The 20,594-nt window shown below is 34.3% G+C and overlaps 1 protein-coding gene across 3 annotated transcripts in view; it reads left to right on the forward strand.

Moving 5' to 3' along the window:
* Positions 1-20,594, forward strand: part of USP24 (ubiquitin specific peptidase 24) — a 153,859-nt gene that overhangs the window by 65,112 nt on the left and 68,153 nt on the right. For all 3 annotated transcript variants that reach the window (XM_037827113.1, XM_037827114.1, XM_037827115.1), the window contains exons 9-26: positions 628-702; positions 1,281-1,439; positions 2,609-2,723; positions 2,925-3,028; positions 4,239-4,346; positions 4,544-4,639; positions 4,731-4,892; positions 5,070-5,117; positions 10,433-10,540; positions 11,202-11,351; positions 11,996-12,127; positions 12,955-13,066; positions 15,549-15,625; positions 16,585-16,725; positions 16,915-16,968; positions 17,971-18,086; positions 19,564-19,630; positions 19,778-19,888. In XM_037827113.1, the coding sequence (XP_037683041.1) occupies positions 628-702; positions 1,281-1,439; positions 2,609-2,723; positions 2,925-3,028; positions 4,239-4,346; positions 4,544-4,639; positions 4,731-4,892; positions 5,070-5,117; positions 10,433-10,540; positions 11,202-11,351; positions 11,996-12,127; positions 12,955-13,066; positions 15,549-15,625; positions 16,585-16,725; positions 16,915-16,968; positions 17,971-18,086; positions 19,564-19,630; positions 19,778-19,888 (1,935 nt within the window). The remainder of the gene's footprint in view (positions 1-627; positions 703-1,280; positions 1,440-2,608; positions 2,724-2,924; positions 3,029-4,238; positions 4,347-4,543; positions 4,640-4,730; positions 4,893-5,069; positions 5,118-10,432; positions 10,541-11,201; positions 11,352-11,995; positions 12,128-12,954; positions 13,067-15,548; positions 15,626-16,584; positions 16,726-16,914; positions 16,969-17,970; positions 18,087-19,563; positions 19,631-19,777; positions 19,889-20,594) is intronic.

Raw genomic sequence — 20,594 nt, forward strand, 5'->3', positions numbered from 1 at the left:
TAATTGCCTGGTGTCATTTTAATTCATTGCTAATGTGTTCATGGCTTTGATAGCCAAATATTGTCTATCTCCTCTCCTTACCTGCTGTTTCTAAATTTTAAAATTATTTATTGAGGTTGAAGTGGTAATTTAGATCTAGCTAGTATTTTACCACTTCTCACATGCTATTTAGAGTTAGCTATCTGATTGTGCTGCCAGTCTGGAGCAGTGTGTTGGTATGAGTGTCATACAGCGAACAGAAGTAATGCTTATGACAACGTATTTTGCATGGTTTATGACTATTTTCATTTTTTTAATTAAATGAAAAATATTTACTTTATTAAAAAGCTAATAAGTACTCATTCTTAATGTTTTAAAAGTTACTCTATGTGTCTTCAGTTACTCTTCAAAATCACCCCTATAAGATAGTAATGACAGACATTGCATGCATATTACGTGTAAAGAAGCTGAGACACAGAGTCGGTAAGAGTTTACTTGGGGTGGTATTAGCTAGTTAGTTGCAGATCTGGTACTAGATCTTTTCATTGCACACTTTTCTTTGTGAAATGTGAATGAAGAAATCTGTCCTCTTCTGTTTTGGGGACAAATTCAGGAGTGCTTACTCACTGTAGTGCCTTTTTTTTGCAGCCTATGCTAGACCCAGTTATCCTTACTACAATCCAGGATGTGCGGAGTGTGGAGGAGAAGGACCTGAAAGACAAGGTAAGTGCCATCTCCAGCCAAGTAGGCCCCAGTGCCAGTTAATCCACAGAAGCAGAGCCAGGACTTGGGGCAAGATTCACATACCACTGTTCATTAGATTCTACTCACGTGGGTGTACAATTCATATCAAATTAATTTTATGATCCCTAACCTAAAAATGCTTTCTCTGAAAGCATTCGGTTAATAGAATGAACATGGGGTTCTTAGTAAGTGATACCATTCAGAATTTTATAACGTGTTGATTTTGATGCTATTACAATAGCTATAGAATTGGAGAAACTTTTAAATAATGCAGTATTAAAAGTTTCTCCAAAGTTTTTAAAGCAGTTTTAGCATTTAAATTCAACATTGTCTACCTTGAATTTCTCATAGGACCCTGCCCTTTCCTTTGCTGCTCACACATGCTAACACTGGTTTAGAAGCAAAATAATAGTAGGCCATATAGACCATCAAATACCACCAGACTATGGTTATTGAAAATGTCCTATATTTCTTACCTTATATTCCTTTGTGTGTTGAGAAAATTAGGATCAAAATGTTTTTATAGTTCCTTTCTTTTTTTCTTCTTTAATTAAAAGAGATTGGTTAGCATCCCCGAGCTCTTGTCTGCTATTAAGTTACTTTGCATGCGCTTCCAACCGGATCTGGTGACAGTTGTGGACGACCTGCGACTAGACATCCTGCTGCGCATGCTGAAATCACCACATTTTAGTGCCAAAATGAACTCCCTCAAAGAAGTAAGTTTTGCATTTGTTCCTAGAAGATTTAAAGCATATACTTTAAGTTCTGCCAGAACTTGTGATTATCAGTACTAAGCATACATAAAAGTACTGATGTTTTATATGTGGAAAACATCCAGTTGTAATAAAGTTCAACTGTTTGGGGCTATAATGGTATACAAAACATAAGCTATCTTTTTATGTGCATTACATTCAAAATTAATTATCTGAAATATTTGAAATATTTAGCGTTTTTGTGAAATTTCCTAGAAAGTAATCCTTTGGAATATGCAGTTTGGGATTTATGTTTTACCCTAAGGGACCAATTCTTGTTATATTATTTCAGATATGGGTTTCCTTAAACCAAATATTCCAACTGGGGTTGGGGCAAAAACAAAATGACTGCAACTGTGATGTTCTAAGCAAAATGATGGAAAGACTTTCCTGGGACTTCCTAAATTTTACATCAGATCTATACAAATAGCATAGATGGTTTTGGTGAGAAGTAAAGCCAATACAGTTCAGTCATAATTCCAGTTCTTTTTCCTTCAGTTTTGTATTAATTAGGATTCTTACCTGTAGGTGAAATAAACTCTTCTTGAACCATCTTAGGCCAAAAAGGGAATTTGTTGGAAGGAAGCTATACTATTTCACATAAAGGAAGGACTGAATAGCCAGACAATGGACAGGCAATAGGAGCAACTCAAATTTGAGGCATGACACTGCAGAGCCTCTGTGGAAGTCTTGCCTCTGATTTTCTGAGCGTGTTGGCCTCAATCTCTCTCTGCCTGCAGAGTGGCATCTTTAATATGGGAGAGATCATAGCCATTGCTAGCTCCCGAGTTGCACATCCTGCAGTTCCCATTACCAGAGAGGGACTGACACTTTTTCTGTGATCCCAAGTGCAAATTTTGGAGGAAGTGCCCTGATGGAAGTTTGGCTCAGATATTTCTTACTGCTCTAGTCAGCAATGGCCCAGGGAATGAGAACTGTAAGAACTTGGGTCCATGTTCTTTTTAAAGAAACATCACGAATAGTAGTCAACTTCTGTTAACTGACCTTTGATATATGTTTTGGCTAATTATAATACCACATTGTGGCACCATAAAAATAGCAGATTGTGTATGTGAAGATTTTGATTATGAATATTTACATTCAATTCAGTCATAATAATCCTGTCTTTTTAGGTAACCAAACTAATAGAAGATAGCACTTTATCCAAATCTGTGAAGAATGCAATAGATACAGACAGATTATTAGATTGGCTGGTTGAGAACTCAGTTCTGTCAATTGCATTGGAAGGTAAGTTGCTTTAAAAATATTTTTAATTGCCTAATACAGAGTTATAAATAATATATTTTTATATAAAAAGGAACAGAATTATTGCTTTCAGTGTATTAGACTTTAAATTATATATAGCAAATTAACTATTGCATTGAAATAGAAATACATTTAGAGAGTCAGTGTTCACCATCTCTTCCTCTCTGCTGTTTCTTCTATTAGGCAACATAGACCAAGCACAATACTGTGATCGTATAAAAGGAATTATTGAACTCTTGGGCAGTAAATTATCTTTAGATGAGCTCACTAAAATTTGGAAGATACAGGTAAGTTAGTCAGAATTATTTTTGCCCTTTCTGAACACTTCTGGGTTTAATGTGGGTAGTATGCTGAAACAAAAGGCATATGGCCATATTAACAGATAGTATAAAGGGAAATTAAGACAGTAGATTCAAAGGACATTAGTGATTGAGATCGTGGGCTTTGAAGTCAGAGAAGCTAGGATTGGTGCCACTGCCATTAAGGCTTCTGAAATCATTACTTGCTGCCCCAACTGCCAGCACTTTCATCAGTTGTCTGAACCTGAACCAAAAACGGTTCTTCCTTCTTCTTGCCCTCTGATCACCCAGCAGTGCCTCTCATTGGCAGAACATAATTGGCAGATAGCTGGCAGAGGAGTTAAGCGAAATATAATTTGCAGGCTTACAGCCCAGCAATACAGAGCACACAATAGAAGGTCAGGTGTGTGTCTGAGAGGAAACAGTTCCAGGTCCTATAGATTTTACTTCCCATGTCTTTATTGGTTATGTACCTTCCTGTGACTTTGTTTCATGAAAATACTTTTTGAGTCCACATCAGATTGAAAATTAGAGACTATGATATATATTGTATATCCCTACTATATCCAGTGAAATTGCTTTGTGTGCATAGTGGATACTGAACAAATACTTATACAGTAGAATCTAAAAATGTCCATCTTTCATTCTCTCACACAGTAAACAGTGAGGCATGAAGGTGCAAAACTGAGGTTATAAAGTGAGGTTAAACCTTATTAGGATCTATATCTCTGAAGCAGAGCACGTGGGATAAGTAAATATTAATTGAAGTCAGAACCCATCTATGAGCAAAATAAAAAATGAGGCAGGTAATACTCTCAACTAAGGTCTTCAAGATCATTTATAAAATGCCAAGAATGAAGTTTGTCTTGTATTTTCATCAATTTGGGGTTTTTTAGCCAGTTGAAAATATTTTATTCTCCTCCTGAGATGAATATGTCTGATGGAGACCTTGATTCTCTTTTTTTTTTTTTATATTGCCCTTTTAAAGATTTACTGCTTTCAGGAACTTAAGTAAGGCCAACTGATAACCATTAATAATGTTTGCTTCATTTAGTCTTGCAAATATTATGCTGTTACATGCTTGTTAGACTGGAATCCATTTATCTGTGTTACTTTTTTTTTTTTCTTTGACTTTTATAGACTGCCAGGGACAGGACTTAGGTGTTACTAAACTTTTTTCCAATGTCTCCTTTTCTAGTCAGGACAATCATCTACTGTGATTGAGAATATTCATACTATTATTGCTGCAGCAGCTGTGAAATTTAACTCAGATCAGCTTAATCATTTGTTTGTTCTCATTCAGAAGGTATGTGTTTAGTCAAACTTGCTTACTTTTAAATTTTCTTAAAATAAGCTCATTTTGCAGTCCTCCCACATTCCACGTTAGTAGTGTTTAAATGTGTTCTTCTGGCTTTGTTAAATTCTTTCAGCTCAAGTTTAGTTTTTTGCATATTTTACCAGTTTGATAATATTGGATTGTGTCTTTTATTTTCTGTTCCATAGAGCTGGGAGATTGAGACTGATAGAGTAAGACAGAAGCTCTTGAGCCTGATAGGACGAATAGGCCGGGAAGCTCGCTTTGAGACCACTTCTGGAAAGGCAGGAGAATCAAATGAATTTTTCTAGCTACAAATATTTAAAGCAGTTATATTTGCATATTGGTTGCTCACCATATGTGATATTATCATAGGTGTTAGACGTCCTCTGGGAACTGGCTCATCTTCCAACCCTGCCCAGTAGCCTCATTCAGCAAGCCTTGGAGGAGCACCTGACGATCCTTAGTGACGCGTATGCAGTGAAAGAAGCAATCAAGAGGAGCTACATCATCAAGTGCATAGAAGATATTAAAAGGGTGGGTTTTATCTTTGGTCTAATTTTATTGTCAGAACAACATTATTACCCGAGTGATTAGAGCTTAGTAATTTTCCTCCCTTGTTGTGTAAATCAAACTAAATGTCCTGTCTGGAAGCTCTTAACTTAGCATCTAAGTCACCAAGTCACTTATGTTTCTCTCAAAATGAATTTTCAGCCTGGAGAATGGTCAGGTTTGGAAAAAAACAAGAAGGATGGATTCAAGGTAAGAATTTTCATGTGGAACCAACTTCAAGGTATGCTAGTTTAATTCCCTTTAATAAATTGCATCATAATATTAAAATATTAATTTTAATCTTAGAGTGATGTTCTTTACAAACTTGAAAGTTGATGTTTAAATATTTGTTTATGACCTAGGCTTTATTATTTAAAGCTCTGGTAGTTATTGACTCTCAGAGGAAAAATATCCAGGGTCACATTGAAAATGGTTTTATTATGTTATGATCATACAATTATAAGACCTTCAAGTTAGTTTTTCTTTTTAAATTAAATCCATAGTACGCACAATTTTGATAAGTACAGTAGATTCTAATTAAGTGTGCCCTTGAGGGAGAAACAGAGGTATATTAACAGAGTAAGAGAGGGAGAAAGAAAGGAAGAATGGGTTAGTTCATTATTGGCACATGGGTGTTTTTCCGGTTCTTGTTTCAGACCTGTTCCTAAAGTAATTCCTTAGACATTTATTGAGTGAGTGTCTGTTGCTGGGGCTCAGTTTTACAAGGTGGGATTGGGTGGTGACTGCAAGAAGGATGGGATTCTGGTCTCCAGGTTACTGAACATGTGTGACCTTTGAAATGAAGATTAGCAGATAAAGCAGCTCTCCTCTGAGAGGAATGATCACAGTGGCCAGCCCAAGGGAGCATGCTTCCATCCTTGCAGCAGCCCTAATCCAAGGGGCATCCTCCTCCCACTGAGGCCCTCAGTCTACACTGACCAAACTTAAAGCCTAGTATGGGAGGGGTTTCACCCATTTTATTATTAACATAAGAAAAAGGTTTTGGTAAAATAACTAGTGGTTTAGGAATTTCAGTGGTAAAACATTTTCCTTCATTTTCATTAAGTATTTATTTAAAGGATCTTTAATGATCATGAATACTGCTAAGTCATTTTCATTGGTATTTTTAGAGACTCTTTTAGCTCCAAAGAGGCTTTGGTAACTCAATGGACTTTTATTCTCTTTAGTTATATTTGGTTGTAAAGTTCAGTTGAGGGCATTTAAGAACTTTATGTTTTATGTTTCTGACATTGAAAATTTGATCAAGTGAGTTTTCTACATATAAACCTAGCCTTAGAGATTTTAAAAGTCATTCACAAACTGGAGTGGATAACGCCCGTATTATGGGAAATTATTCCTTTAATTCAACAACATTGATCTCTTTCTACTCAAGTGCAATTTGAATTTTTCCAGTTTTTCTCAGCTCACTGATTCAGATAATTTAGCAGTCTCTGTCTTTATGATTGAAACTCATCTAGAGTTACTGAAGGAATTTAGATCTGAAGAGAAAAAAAGGGTATCTATAGAAAATGGTCTTTTCTTCTCAGCAAGACACATTTCTTTATAGATACGAAGGTCATAGCTGAAGGGACCTGCCCTCCCTTCAGAAAAATGGCTTTAGAAACCAGGAAATCCTTTCTGACCTTCTCTGTTCCTTCCTTGTTACAGCTAAGCATTACTTAGCTCTTTTAGCCAGTAGCATCACTGCATCTTTATTGCTTCTCTCTGCAGTCACTTCATTCATGTCTGTTGTTTTATAATAAAACTTCTCAAAAAGTTACAGGGAAATTTTTGGAGTCACTTTGAGAGTCTTGAAAGGAACGTTCTTCCTTTTTCATTTCCACACAGCTCCCTGTAAAGAAATTTCTGGTGAACCATTATTTCATTCCTAATAATAATATCTTGAATTTATGTAGCACTTTTCAGTTTACTAAGTGCTTTCACGGATACTCTCTTAATTACACATTGCTGGAGGGGGGCAGTAGGAGATCAAAGCCCCCTGGATATGACTCCAGGCAGGGGGATGAATTATATACTGCCACTAAAGGTGTTTTTCTATGCTATGCCCTTTCCTGCCAGGCAGCAAGGTGGGCTGACTGGGGATTATGTCTCCCTGCCAGGCTACACAGAAACTAAGCAAAGGGTAAGACAAGATCACCCACCTCTAATTCCCCTCCCACCCTCAGCTACCTCTTTCCCACCAACTGATTTCCCTTCCCTCTGCTTTTGATACTCTTAAAATTCCCAAGTTCCACTGTTGTGTTCAAGAAATTCTGACCTTTATTTCTGTAGATTCTGCCAGGATACCCTTGGCTCCCTTGGTCCTCTTTCCTTTGCTTCCTTTGTGCCTTCCACTGTCTATCCCCAACCCTTTCCCCTCTTATTTCACTTCTTTTTCCTTCATTTAAAAAGTTTAAATGTCTCATCCAAAAAAAGATTACTAAACCAAAAAACCATTTTTATTCAATTAGTAGTGTTTGCATATTCCTTAAGTCATTATATTATCTTAAGGCCCTGGCATAGTGCTTTCAGTAAATGTTGGTTCCCTTCCTCTTACTTCACCTTACAAGGACACTAAAAATCGTTACTTATCCATAGTCAAGTGCCGAAACATGTAACTGAAAGTGAAAGTCACCATACAAACAGTCTCACAGTGATGTGGTTAGTACAGTACAGGAGGAAATATATTTTAAAATTTTCTCCCATGCAAAAATTTTTACTTTGGTTCTAGATAGGTGGCCAAGTCTGGAAGAACAAGACAGATGAGGAAGTGGGGATGTTCAGCTTTGAGAAGAGAGAACTTGAGAAAGAATATGAAAGGTTTCTTCAGCTATTTAGAGGATCATTACAAAGAAGTTTAGTTCAACTTACTCTTTATGTCTCCTAAGAAGTTATGAGGAGGCATGTTTCAATATGATAGATAAAAGAACTTTCTGTGAGAACAGTCTGAAAATAGAATATGCTGCCTCCTGAGGTAGTGAGTTCCACATGACTGGAAATACTAAGAGACTTGTCAGTCATTTAGCCCTGACAAATAAGGGGGATGAAGGCATAGGTTTGCAGGTTCAGCCAGCTGGTCTCTAAGGTTTCATCTAACTTTAAGAGTCTGATTTGGATATCCCATTAACTTCTGCTTATGAAACCTCAACTCTATGACATTATCAGACATGTTCATTTTTATTGTTTACCAAAGTCTTTTGCCCTTTTGTAATTGGAGAAGAATAATTAAAGTTTTTCTTGTAACTTAGGAACATAATGTCATAGATAAAATGAAATAAGTAACATCTTTCCTGTTTGCTAAACTTTAGAGAGGCTGTATCAGAAATAATTCTTAAATTCCAATTTTGTATGATTTTTTTCTTCTCAATTTTATTGTATAATGAATTACCTTCAAAGGATTGTTTTCATTATTAAATAAAAATATTCTAACCATAATTGACTTCACTGGTCATAACAATACTTTTATTGCTAAAGGGTTTATAGTCGTATCCTAATTTTTGTAGTCCTTGCAGGAAGATATCAGTGTGAGTTTAGTCTTAAAGAGTGTTCATTATTGTCATTTCACAACTTTATTTTAGCAGAAATATCTTAGCTAGTCTCACGAGTAGTTGTCCGTTAATGTATACCTTATTTCTCTGATTCTAAGATGCCAATGATTGCAGCATGCATCACAGATTTAATAAATTTGCAGAGAAGAAAAAAAAGTTGTATATTTTATATTTACCAATCAACAATAGCTTATATTTATCTTTATGATTGCATACTGTTCTTTAGAGTCAGGAACAGATTTTGGTCTAAGCCTTTTTTTGACCAGTCACGTACAGCTTCACTTTGGCTATAGTAGTACTTTTGACCTCTGAAGTCTTTAAGCTTGAATGTGTAATTTCAAGGCATTTTGAAGAATTTGGAGTTTTGTATGCTTCTTTTTCATAAAGCTCAGCTTCTTTTTTCCTTTAATTGAGTTTTATATACTCTTGAATTAAGTTCTGCTTTGGACTGAGAGACATTTAATGCCTGAGTGATGTTGCCCTTCACAGGGTATGAGTCTGACACACCACCTTCTCCTGGTTTTGAAAAATTCTTTAGTCTGAGACTGTTGGCAGTTTCTTTGCTTTTAATTGCATTGACATACATGGCAGGCCAGTCAGTGCTTCATCATAGTGTGATCTTTTTTGTTAACATTTTCAATACAAATTAGCGATCCAAATTTAGGTTCAAAATCCATCCTTGTTTGGCACTACCTATACCAAGTAACAACTAAAATGACAGGTAGACGAACAAATACCTTTATTTTTACAGTCATGTATATATAACTTATGTATATAGCTAAGTTTGCGTGTACTTGGGTAAGGACAGCTATATCAAAATTTACTCTTATGCATGGTGGCTGATAAGTTTCTTGTGACATAATTGTAAGAAGTATCAATTTCAGAAATTTTTAAAACCTGTGTCTTAGAATCCACAAAATATACTATTTGCCGACTGGCTAATTTCCCTGAGTCAAGGAAAGCAGTATTGTTTTGGCAGTAGCTTTCTAATTTTTACATATTCCTTAGTAAGATTTTTTCTGCAGAAGACATAAAAAGTTTTTTTCCCCCATTGGGGTCTTCGTCCTACAGGAAAACTTGACAAAACAAGAAGGCTTTTAATAATCAAACTCGGTCTTTAAATGTTAAGGGGCTTCAGTTTTTATCCAGTGTTTTGGTTAGAGACATAATAATTGGTCAATTGATTGATAATATTTAATCTGAAATTCTTACCAAATTTTGTAGTGAAGTAGGGTATAAAATCTCATTGTTTGAAAGATACTGTTTATTAAAAAGCAATTCTCTTTGTAAAGAGTATTGTGTAAACATCAGACTTTTCAGATATGTACCATGAAGATCTGGATTGTCATCTCTACCAGTTTCAGAAATAATATATTTGAAAGTGTTTGAAAAGTATAAAGTGCAGTATTAGTGTAAAGTGACTATAATACTTTAAAAAAATAGAATTACCTGTTATTAAATTGTTTTAACCAGGAGATACAGACAGGTCATGAAAACCTCCTTAAATATTTAGACCACTGTCAATGTCTTGATCATATCATTGGTATCTTAATCATATAATCAGAGAAAGCTATATTTTTGTGCCATTTTACTTATCAGCCAGTTCAGGATTATCCAAGTTTAGCTTTTGCTGTCATTTTATTTATGTCAACATGTCTTAGCAGCCTATGCTACTTAATCTATCCTCTGAAGTTGCTAATTCCTTGTCGTCTGTTTTTTGCTGATGTATCCTTATATATACTGTCGTTTCACATCCACTCCCGTTTGCAGTTCCTGGCCTTAGGAAATTGCATGCAGAATAAGAAGTTGGACACTGAATTATGAGTGCGTGGAGATAAGCTATAATTGAGCAATGTGAAGAGAAAAATAATGGAATATGTAATAAAAGCTAATTGACTTGGAAATTTTTTATAGCTAATTAATTTAGTCTGCCATTTACTTCTTAATTTAATTAATGTAACTTCTTTTTAACTCTAGTCATCTCAACTTAATAATCCCCAGTTTGTATGGGTGGTACCAGCTTTGCGTCAGCTCCATGAAATCACCCGTTCATTTATAAAGCAAACTTATCAAAAGCAAGACAAGGTAAGAGTATAGCTATATTTGATTATTACCCAATTATTTGCATAACCTTTTATAATAACGCATAAGACTGAAACTGCTGAATTTTATAGTCACTGTTTTACATTTTTATGGTTATTAGTGTAATTCAGTTACATTACTTAATAATTTTAAGTTTGAACATCATTCTGCTTTCATTTCTATGCAGCTTTTCTTTTGATATACCCCTAATTCATTTATTTTTTATTTCTTTAACTTATTGAAATAATTAAGCCAATTTTTAAAAACTAGAGTAATATTTTAGAAATATGATTGAAAATATTCAAAAGTTTCCTTTTGTAAAAAGATAAGTTTACTTAAGGAGCTAAAGCCTTCTCAGTGTAATAGTCTTGGGGAGAAAGATCTGGAAAACCATATAAGTGAAATAGTTCATTTGAAAGACTTTTTTCTCTAGCAATAAAAAAGAAATCTCTTTTAGAAGCAAAAAATAAGCAGAGTAGTAAACAATAGGTAATAAATATACATACCAGATTGGCTCTATTTAATTTTAGGTAGGAAATGTGAGTGAGGAAGTCTTTGTTTGCTATCCCTTACCTAGCAGTACATCCTAAAAATAGAAATTTGTGTTAAGCTAAGAATAATTGCAAATTCTCATTCCAATTTTCTTTTTGTTGTTTTTGCCAAGAGCATTATTCAAGACTTGAAGAAAAATTTTGAAATAGTCAAATTGGTAACAGGAAGTTTGATAGCTTGTCATCGACTTGCAGCTGCCATGGCAGGCCCTGGAGGCTTAACTGGATCCACACTAGTGGATGGCCGATACACTTACCGGGAGGTATCAGGCATTGTGTTTTGTTTCATGATACACAGCACTCATTTGACTTTTTTGCCCTTGATTTATGAAAATAGTATTTATAATGTTTATTGCTTGTGACTATAAAGGGGTAGCATGAATTATCTCTTAGTGATGGAACAGTTCTGTAACTTGACTATAATTATTTCAAAACAAAAGTTCAGAAAAATATTTGTCGGTAAATCTTTCTGTAAATCACCAAGAATTGCATACGATAATGTAATAAAGTTAAACACCCTTTCTTTGTCATTGATCTCAAAATAATAGTCATTAATTCTGTGGATAATGACTTTTGTTTTTCAAGTCAATTGATCAGTAATACTATTGTTTTTAAAAAATTAGAAAAAAATCTTAGTTGAGACTCACCAGTTGTGAGTTTATGGTGTTTTACTTTGAGATTGCTGACATTATATTGTATTGGCATCTAAAAGCAACTGAATTTGCAATAGCTCAATACGTACATTATACTGTCAACTTATAAACAGATTTATCACATTTATTGCACCATAAATGATATGAAAAAGCATTTGTTAAAACTTTAAATTTTAAAGTTGTTCTTTTTTTTTTAATTTGCTTTTAAGTACGAATGCCTGGAGTTAACTAATTAGCATCATTTCTTTTTGCAGTATTTAGAAGCACATCTAAAATTTCTGGCATTTTTCTTGCAAGAAGCTACTCTGTATCTGGGTTGGAATCGTGCCAAGGAAATTTGGGAGTGTCTTGTGACTGGTCAGGATGTTTGTGAATTAGATAGAGAGGTAAGAAAATGGTGTTATGGGTGAAGTGAGGCAGGAATTAAATTTAAATATCTAACATTTTTTACATGTCGCACACCTTCATTTCTAAATACTTCAATTTACCTAAGCACGTATTCATACTAATAGGTCAGGAATTTTAAGTGCTGAAAGGATATTTTATATGATATATGTATCTATAGTGTAAATAAATGCTTGAGTTCTTTGGTAATTTTGATACCATTCAGGATAAAATAGAAAATTCAGCCATGTGATACAAAGAACTCTAGTTGTATCTTTTTCATTTTTTCCCTCCCATAAAACTAATTTTTAATTGCCAACAAAATCTTTGAGTACCTGTAATGATGTTGTAACACTAAAGAAGAATAAATTGCATAGAAAATTTTCTAAAAATCTCATTGGATAGCTAAAAACTAGATTAGAACAGGAACAGAACACCTGCTTTGACTTTCTTTCAGTGAATCTGTTTCCTCGTCTCACTTTACAGAATAATATTAACTACTTCATAGGATTGTTGAAATAATTAAATATGTGACATTGCCTAGCACAGTGCCTGGTACATGGTAAGGCTTAATAAATGTAACTGGAAAAACCCAAACATAAAATTCAGTGGAAAGTATAAGCATTTATTTTCATTATCTAAGTGGGAAAGATTGCCAGTAGCTGCTTCAGTTAGGTCCAGAGTTCTGAGCACTTCAGTTTTAAGTGGTGTTTTGTCAATATAAATTTTTGAAATATTCAAAATAATTTATCTTTAACTCCCCAGTTTGGAGTATGCCTTTGTCTGAAATGGATTTTAGTTACAGGGTAATGTTTGTCTTAATCCACAGATGTGTTTTGAATGGTTTACAAAAGGGCAGCATGATCTTGAGAGTGATGTTCAGCAGCAGCTCTTCAAGGAGAAAATTCTTAAATTGGAGTCATATGAAATCACTATGAATGGTAGGAAAAAACCTTGAAGTCATATTTTTTCAGTTCTTTAAATTAATAAATCTTTTCTTCCTGTTCCTCTAATTCCACTTCTCAGAAGCAACTAAACAGTTTGGAATATCCTTTCTGACTTTTTCTTCTATTTATAAAGACACATCTATATATAATCATATATTTATATAAATAGATAAATTTGTTTTTACATTAATAGTATTTTATAATTAAATTTTAAATTATATGACTTGATAACTCAAATTGCCACATTTAGTACAAAAATGATTCATTAAGATAAAAATTGTCAAAGTATAGAAATCTTTTTTAATTGAATTTTTAATTGAGTTAAAAGTCACATACAATAAAATTCACCTTTTTAAAGTATACTATTTAGTAGTTTTCAGTTTATTCACAGAGTTATGCAGTCATCACCACTGTCTAATTTCAGAAATTTTCTTCACTTTTAGAGAAACCCCATACCTATTAGCAGTCACTCCCCATTCCCCCAGCCTCTGGCAACCTCTAATCTGTTTTCTGTCTCTATGGATTACGCTATTCTGGATATTTCATATAAATTTCAGATTTCTGTCCTTTTGGTTCTGGCTTATTTCACTCAACATGTCTTCAAGGTTCTTCATCCAGGTTGTAGCGTTTATCAGTACTTCATTCCTTTTTATAGCTGAATAATATTCCTTTGTATGGATATACCACATTTTGTTTATCTGTTCATCAGTTGATGGGCATTTTGGTTTTCACTTTTTGACTATTATCATTAATGCTGCTGTGAATATTCATATGCAAGTTTTTGTGTGAACACAGGTCTTCATTTTTCTTAGGTATGTACCTAGGAGTGGAATTTCTGGGTTATATAATGGTAACTATATCTTTAAAATTTTCAGGAGCTGCAAATCTTTTCCAAAGCATCTGTACCATATTGCTTTTCAAGCAGGAATGTATGAGGGTTCCAATTTCTCCACATTGTCACCAACACTTGTTATTTGTCTTTTGTATTATAGGAATTGTAGTGGGTGTGAAGTGGTATCTTGTGATTTGCATATCCCTGGTGGCTAACGATGTTGAGTTTATTTTCATGTGCTGATTGACCATTTTTTTTTTTTAATTCAGTTTTATTGAAATATATTCATAAACCATACAGTCATCCATGGTATACAATCAACTGTTCACAGTATGATCATATAGTTATGCGTTCATCACCACAATCTATTTCTGAACATTTTCCTTACATCAGAAAGAATCAGAATAAGAATAAAAAATAAAAGTGAAAAGAGAATACCCAAACCATCCCCCCATCCCACCCTATTTGTCATTTAGTTTTTACTCCCATTTTTCTACTGATTTTTTTTCAATTTTTTAACTTTGTTTATCAAAAAATTAAAAACAAACAGGCAAACAACAACCAATAAAACCCCACAACATTTCAAACAAAGCAATGGATTAAGGAAAACAAATAACCTAAAATAACTACTTTGCTTCCAATATGTTCCTACCATACCCCAAGAAAATTAATAAACCATGTCCAAACAGAGGAGTAAGAAAAACAAATAATCTAAAATAACTACATTGCTTCCAACATGTTCCTACCATACCCCAAGAAAATTAACAACCCCTAAGAAAACAAAGGAATAAGAAAAAAAAAAAAAACCTAAAATAACTCTATTGCTTCCAACATGATCTTACTATATCCAAGAAAGTTTACAAACCATAATCATTCCTGAGCATTCCCATAACATTGAGATTACCCTCCATAGTTTATCTGTTCTTATTAGATTATCATTCCCCCTCCACTAATTGGTATCTCTAGGTCCCCTACATTCTACAGTATAAAACATTGTACATTTTTCACAGAATTCACATTAGTGGTAACATACAATATCTCTCTTTTTGTGCCTGGCTTATTTTGCTCAGCATTATGTCTTTTTTTTTTTTTTTTTTAATCTTCATTTTATTGAGATATATTCATATACCACTCAGTCATACAAAACAAATCGTATTTTCGATTGTTCACAGTACCATTACATAGTTGTACATTCATCACCCAAATCAATCCCTGATGATTGACCATTTTTATATCTTCTTTGGGGAAATGTCTAATCAGATCCTTTGCCCATTTTTAAATTGTTTTTATTATTGAACTGTAAAAGTTCTTTATAAAGTCTGGATATAAGTTCCTTAGCAGATATATGATTTGCAAATATTTGTCTCCCATTTTCACTTCATGATAGTGTCCTTTAAATCAAGTGGTTTTAAATTTGATGAAGTCCTTATTATCAGTTTTTTCTTTTGTTGCTTGTGCTTTTGGCATCATATCTAAGAAACTGTTTCCTGATCTAAGGTCAGGAAGATTTGTACCTGTTTTCTTCTAAGAGTTTTGTAGTTTGAGCTCTTACATATAGGTCTTTGATTCACTTTGACTCTTTTGTTTTTGATTATCTGTGTTGTTTAGAATGCATAGATTTAATCTGGTGTTTTGTAATTTCAGGTTTTAACTTATTTAAGACTTTTTTTGAAAATGTGAATCTCTGTGATCATCGATTGAAAAGACAGGGAGCTCAGTTGGTAAGTCCATTATTCTCAAATCTAGATATTAAAAATCTAGATAATTTGTATCTTGTAAAATGTGATATTCAGCAAAAACATGTTACAATTGAGAGAAAACACATATTCTTTAAAGACGGGGCATCTCCTTGACTGCTGTCTTCTGCATTGAAGATGGAGCTTCTTTTAGGGTGTAATGCCAGCCTCACTTTCCAGCATAAACAGGCCTCCACGGTTGTCCAGGATGTCTCAGATCCCTCTGTTCTTGCTGATCATGGGGCAGCTGGTGGCCCTGCTGTGGCCAAGTGAATTTGGAGTAGGGACAGTTACATCTAAGCTTCCAACATCTTCATTTCTGGGATGGTAATGGCAAAGATTTCAGGGAGAAAGTTAGGAGTAGACAGTAAAGCAGGAAAATGAGGATCTATAGAAGGTTTACAGTTTGTATTTACAAGTGCACCTTAAAAAAGAAAGGCAGAAAACAGCTATTTTTCCAAATCCATTTCATTCACAACCTGGCTTCCTAGGGTGGTAAGATTTTTTATAAGATATAAGCCCTGGATCCTGCCATTTCTAACTGAGCTTTGGCCAGACCAGATCAGACCCCAAGACTTAGTAATAACTTCTAGCTTGATTCCAATTCCTTTTGAAGAAAGAGCCTATCTCATTCCTGCATTGTTTCTGCTTCATTAGCCTTTCTGGATAGATGTCCAGCTTGAGTTTTGGGATGTCTGGAGAAAACTTTTTATCTATATTGGCTCACATGGAGGTTGCCCAGTATTTCTGTGGTGGATTGTTCTTTGTTTTAAAGCTCCATGTCAGTACAATAGTGTTTTCATATGTAGGTGGCTTTTTGCAGCCTTAATTCATATTAAACTTGAGTTGTTGACTCTTGGTGCAACAGAAAATAATTGTCTTTAATTTTGTGACCTTGATGTGCTATATAATTTAGGTTTTTTTTTTTTTTTTCTTTTGAACAGTATGTAGAAAAGCTGGAATTGATAGGAATGGATTTCATTTGGAAAATAGCCATGGAATCACCTGATGAAGAAATTGCTAATGAAGCTATTCAGTTAATCATAAACTATAGTTACATTAATCTGAATCCTAGGTTAAAGAAGGTGGGTATATAAAGAAAGAAATTACTCCTACACAAAAAAAGCAGAAAATGATACATATTTTCACTGATAAGTTGTGATCCTTGGCATGCTTGAAAAATTGGCATTTTTTTCTTATATTTTGTCCTTAGTAATGATTAAAACTAAATGACAAAATGCTAATTTTAATTTCCATATACCTCTTACTTTCAGGATTCAGTATCTTTACATAAGAAATTCATTGCTGATTGCTACACAAGATTAGAAGTGAGTAACATTTTATTTAAACTGTTTTTTAAATAAATACTTGGCTTTTTCCTATTATAATTTTATATTTTGAGATAGTCTATAATGTTGATATTCATGGCTGGGTCCTACTGAAGAATTTGTAAACAGCACCATATTGTGGCATAGGGAACAGATATTTGGCTTGATGCTCCCAATACAGAAGTGTACTTAATGGTAAATCTCATGTCTCAATTCCCTCTCTTTCGGGTATAGAAACTCTCTTTAGAAAACAGGTTTATTGTATATTCCACACTTCTAATCTATTGTTTTTCTCCATTTTCTTTCTCTGTGACTTTTATACAAGCACGTGCTTCCTTTCCTTGCCTATCCCAGGCTTCACCTCATTTATATCACAAATGCTATTAAAGGCAACAGTAGGACACTCAGTAGTAGGTGATATTGGTTGTCTTTGTCCATTAGAAGCCTGCCGTGTAATACTATCTCATATATATTTCCAGTGCCTTATTTCCAGTATGAGGGTTAAAGTATTAAACATTCATTTTCATTCTCAGTTGGTGCTTATTTCAGTTTTATATAACTGAAAAAGAGTATTCTAAAAGCTTAAAATGCTACTGCCCCCAAATGTCTATAAGTTAAACCTTCTGGTGATGAATATGTGCTAGAACCTGTGTAGGATTTCGCAAGTTGTCTGTGACTTCATCTAAATATATTATCATAAAAACATTTACAGTATTTAAATACCCCTAAATGAGGCATCATTCAAATGTTAACATATATAGAACAATAGATCTCATTTGGGGGCTCTTTTGCCAGACATTTTGCCATGTCTGGAGATTTTTTTTGGTTGTCACACCTTGGGGAGTAGGTGCTACAGGCATCAAGTGTATAGAAGTCAAAGATGCTTGCTAAATGTCCTAGAATGCACAGGATAGCCCCCTACAACAAAAAGTTCCATGACCCAAAACGTCAGTAGAGCTGAGGCTGAACAACCCTGATATAGAATTATTGCATATTTTATAGGCAGCCAGTTCAGCACTTGGTGGCCCCACTCTAACACATGCTGTGACCAGAGCCACAAAAATGCTTACAGCAACTGCCATGCCAACTGTAGCAACATCAGTTCAGTCTCCATATAGGTAAGTGATTGCAGAAGTGAAAACAAATACTCACACAGTGCATAGATAATATGCAAGTTTAAAATATTTATGGGTATCTTTTTTTTTTTTTTCTGTGAAGATCTCAATTATTGGTTTCTTCATTTTATACGGTAACTTTCACAAACTGCTATATCCTGGGAAATCAGTGTATTCCTCATCATATACCACCAAGTCTGTGTCTCTTTTTAAGATATGTAGGTAATCAAAACCACACCAGATATTGCTCTGTCCCCTGCCCTTTTACCTAGTAGACAAGTTTGTTGATGTTTTGTTGTTGTTGTTGTTTAATTGGATTCATTTTAATTTTATTCTGTGTAATATATGTAGCCTACTTTTTAGGATGGAATAAAGATACTCATTGTATTAAGAGTATTGTTTTTCAAGTTTAAAATATTTACATGTTTAAACAAAGGCTACCTTTTTTCTCCTTGAATAGTCAAAACCAGGGAATTAATAGAGTAAGCAAAATGAAGTGAAAGATGCTGGTTAGCTAAAATTATGCACTAAAATATAAACATAGTTGTTGAAATATTATTTACTTAAAATTATTTTTCAAAGTTATTTTTAGCAAGAACTTTATCCCCAAATATTTGTTAAAACTTTAAACTGATACTGTCTTTTAATCACATTGCCGTGTTTAGTTTTTTGCAAATATTATCGGTGAAATCTGAGTTCAGCATTTGCTGTAGTCCTTTGATATAGTAAGGTGAAATGAATGTTTAGTAACATTAGAGTGACTTAAACATTTTGTGGGCTTTTGTGAGCCTTCCATTACCAGTGAGCAGCACCAAATCAGTGATGTCCAGGAACCGTGGCCAGGGTGCAAGGGAAGGGCCCACTTTCTGTCAGTGATTCCGCTGCCCTCTAGTGAGACAGCTTTCTCTACTCTTGAAATGACTTTTTTTTCCCCCATTTACAATTGGGGATATTCCTTTTCTTTTTAAATCCTTCCTTTCAAAGAGAATCAAAACAATATCCTTGCCCACATTCTTCTTCTCTGCCTTCCTTTTTAAAATGAGTTAAGTACTGTTAGCTATATTTTATTAATGTTGAAAGAAGGAAGAGGCCAATAAAACTCAACCTTCTCAGACATTGTTTTAAATGGCAGAAAGTGGTTGTAGATTCAATTCATGATGTAAACACTAGCGTAGACTTTTGCATTCCCACGTTCTTAGAATTATAATTCAAATAGACTTTCATTAAAAAGAAAAGGGAAGAAAAGAAAACGTGTGGGGCGGGGCAGGCTTCTCCTTCCATATCCCATCTGTGCACTACAGCTGTAACCTGTTTGAATCACCTCTCCATTGGATGAAAGGGAAGTTTAGTCTTTGCAAATTTCAGTCTTTGACCATTGAGTTTTAACTGTGGTTGTGGTTTTGGTGAAACAGACTGAAATTGAGCTCAAGTCGGCAATTCATTTCAAATATGTTTAAGAAAATTTCTTTTTAATCCGTAGATCTACTAAACTTGTAATAATTGAGAGATTGCTGCTTCTGGCAGAACGTTATGTGATTACTATAGAGGTAAGCCTCTCTTTTTAAAGCTACTTCATTCATGTATTGCTAGACTAAATGTGTTAGGTGTGTATTTTTAAGATGTTTAACAGTGTCACTGTGTATCTGACTTGTTTAATTTATATATATATGTAATTTATATATCTCTCCTTCAAGGATTTTTACTCTGTTCCACGAACTATTCTACCTCATGGTGCCTCATTTCATGGACATCTTTTAACTCTTAATGTTACCTATGAATCTACCAAAGATACCTTCACTGTAGAGGTAGGTTTACATTAAACTCTGTAGACATTTTCATGTTTTCTTGTTCTTTTCATAAAAATAGTGTTGATTGAAATAGCTGCATGAATAACTATTCTAAAAGCTGTTTGGTAAACACATAGACTAAAGACCTGAAATGAAAGGAAACTGATGGAGTACAAGCAGATACATAAGTAAGCATACAGTATAATGTCACATGTTGATAAGTGTTACAGAGAATAAGAATAAAGTGGGATAAACTGATAGAGTGATGTATATGCATAAAATATCATGTCTTATAAAGACATACAGAGAAAATCTCTTTGAAAAGGTAATGACATTTGAGCAAAGACTTGAATGAAATGATGACAGAGTCAGCCAGGCAGCTCTCTGGGAGAAGAGTTTCCAAGCAAAGAGAACAGTAGTTACCAAGGCCCTGAGGTAGGGGCTTGCTTGGCTTGTTCAGTGACAAGCAAGGTGGCTGGGTGACTGGAGCACAGTGAGAAAGGGAAAAAAGTGGAAGACAGTACAGTGGGAGGCCCCAAGAGGCCTTGAGAATAGACTTGAGATTTTATTCTATGTATGATGGGAAGGGATTGGAGTATGAGATAGAACTTTTAATTATAGCAGAAGGGAGACCTCACAAGGGCAGGGATTCTTGGTTTTGGGTTCTCTGCTCTGTACCCAGCTTATGCGGCTTCTAGAATAGTTGTTTAAATGAACAAATAAA

This window comes from Choloepus didactylus, chromosome 2 (assembly GCF_015220235.1).
Source record: "Choloepus didactylus isolate mChoDid1 chromosome 2, mChoDid1.pri, whole genome shotgun sequence".
Taxonomy (NCBI): Eukaryota; Metazoa; Chordata; class Mammalia; order Pilosa; family Megalonychidae; genus Choloepus; species Choloepus didactylus.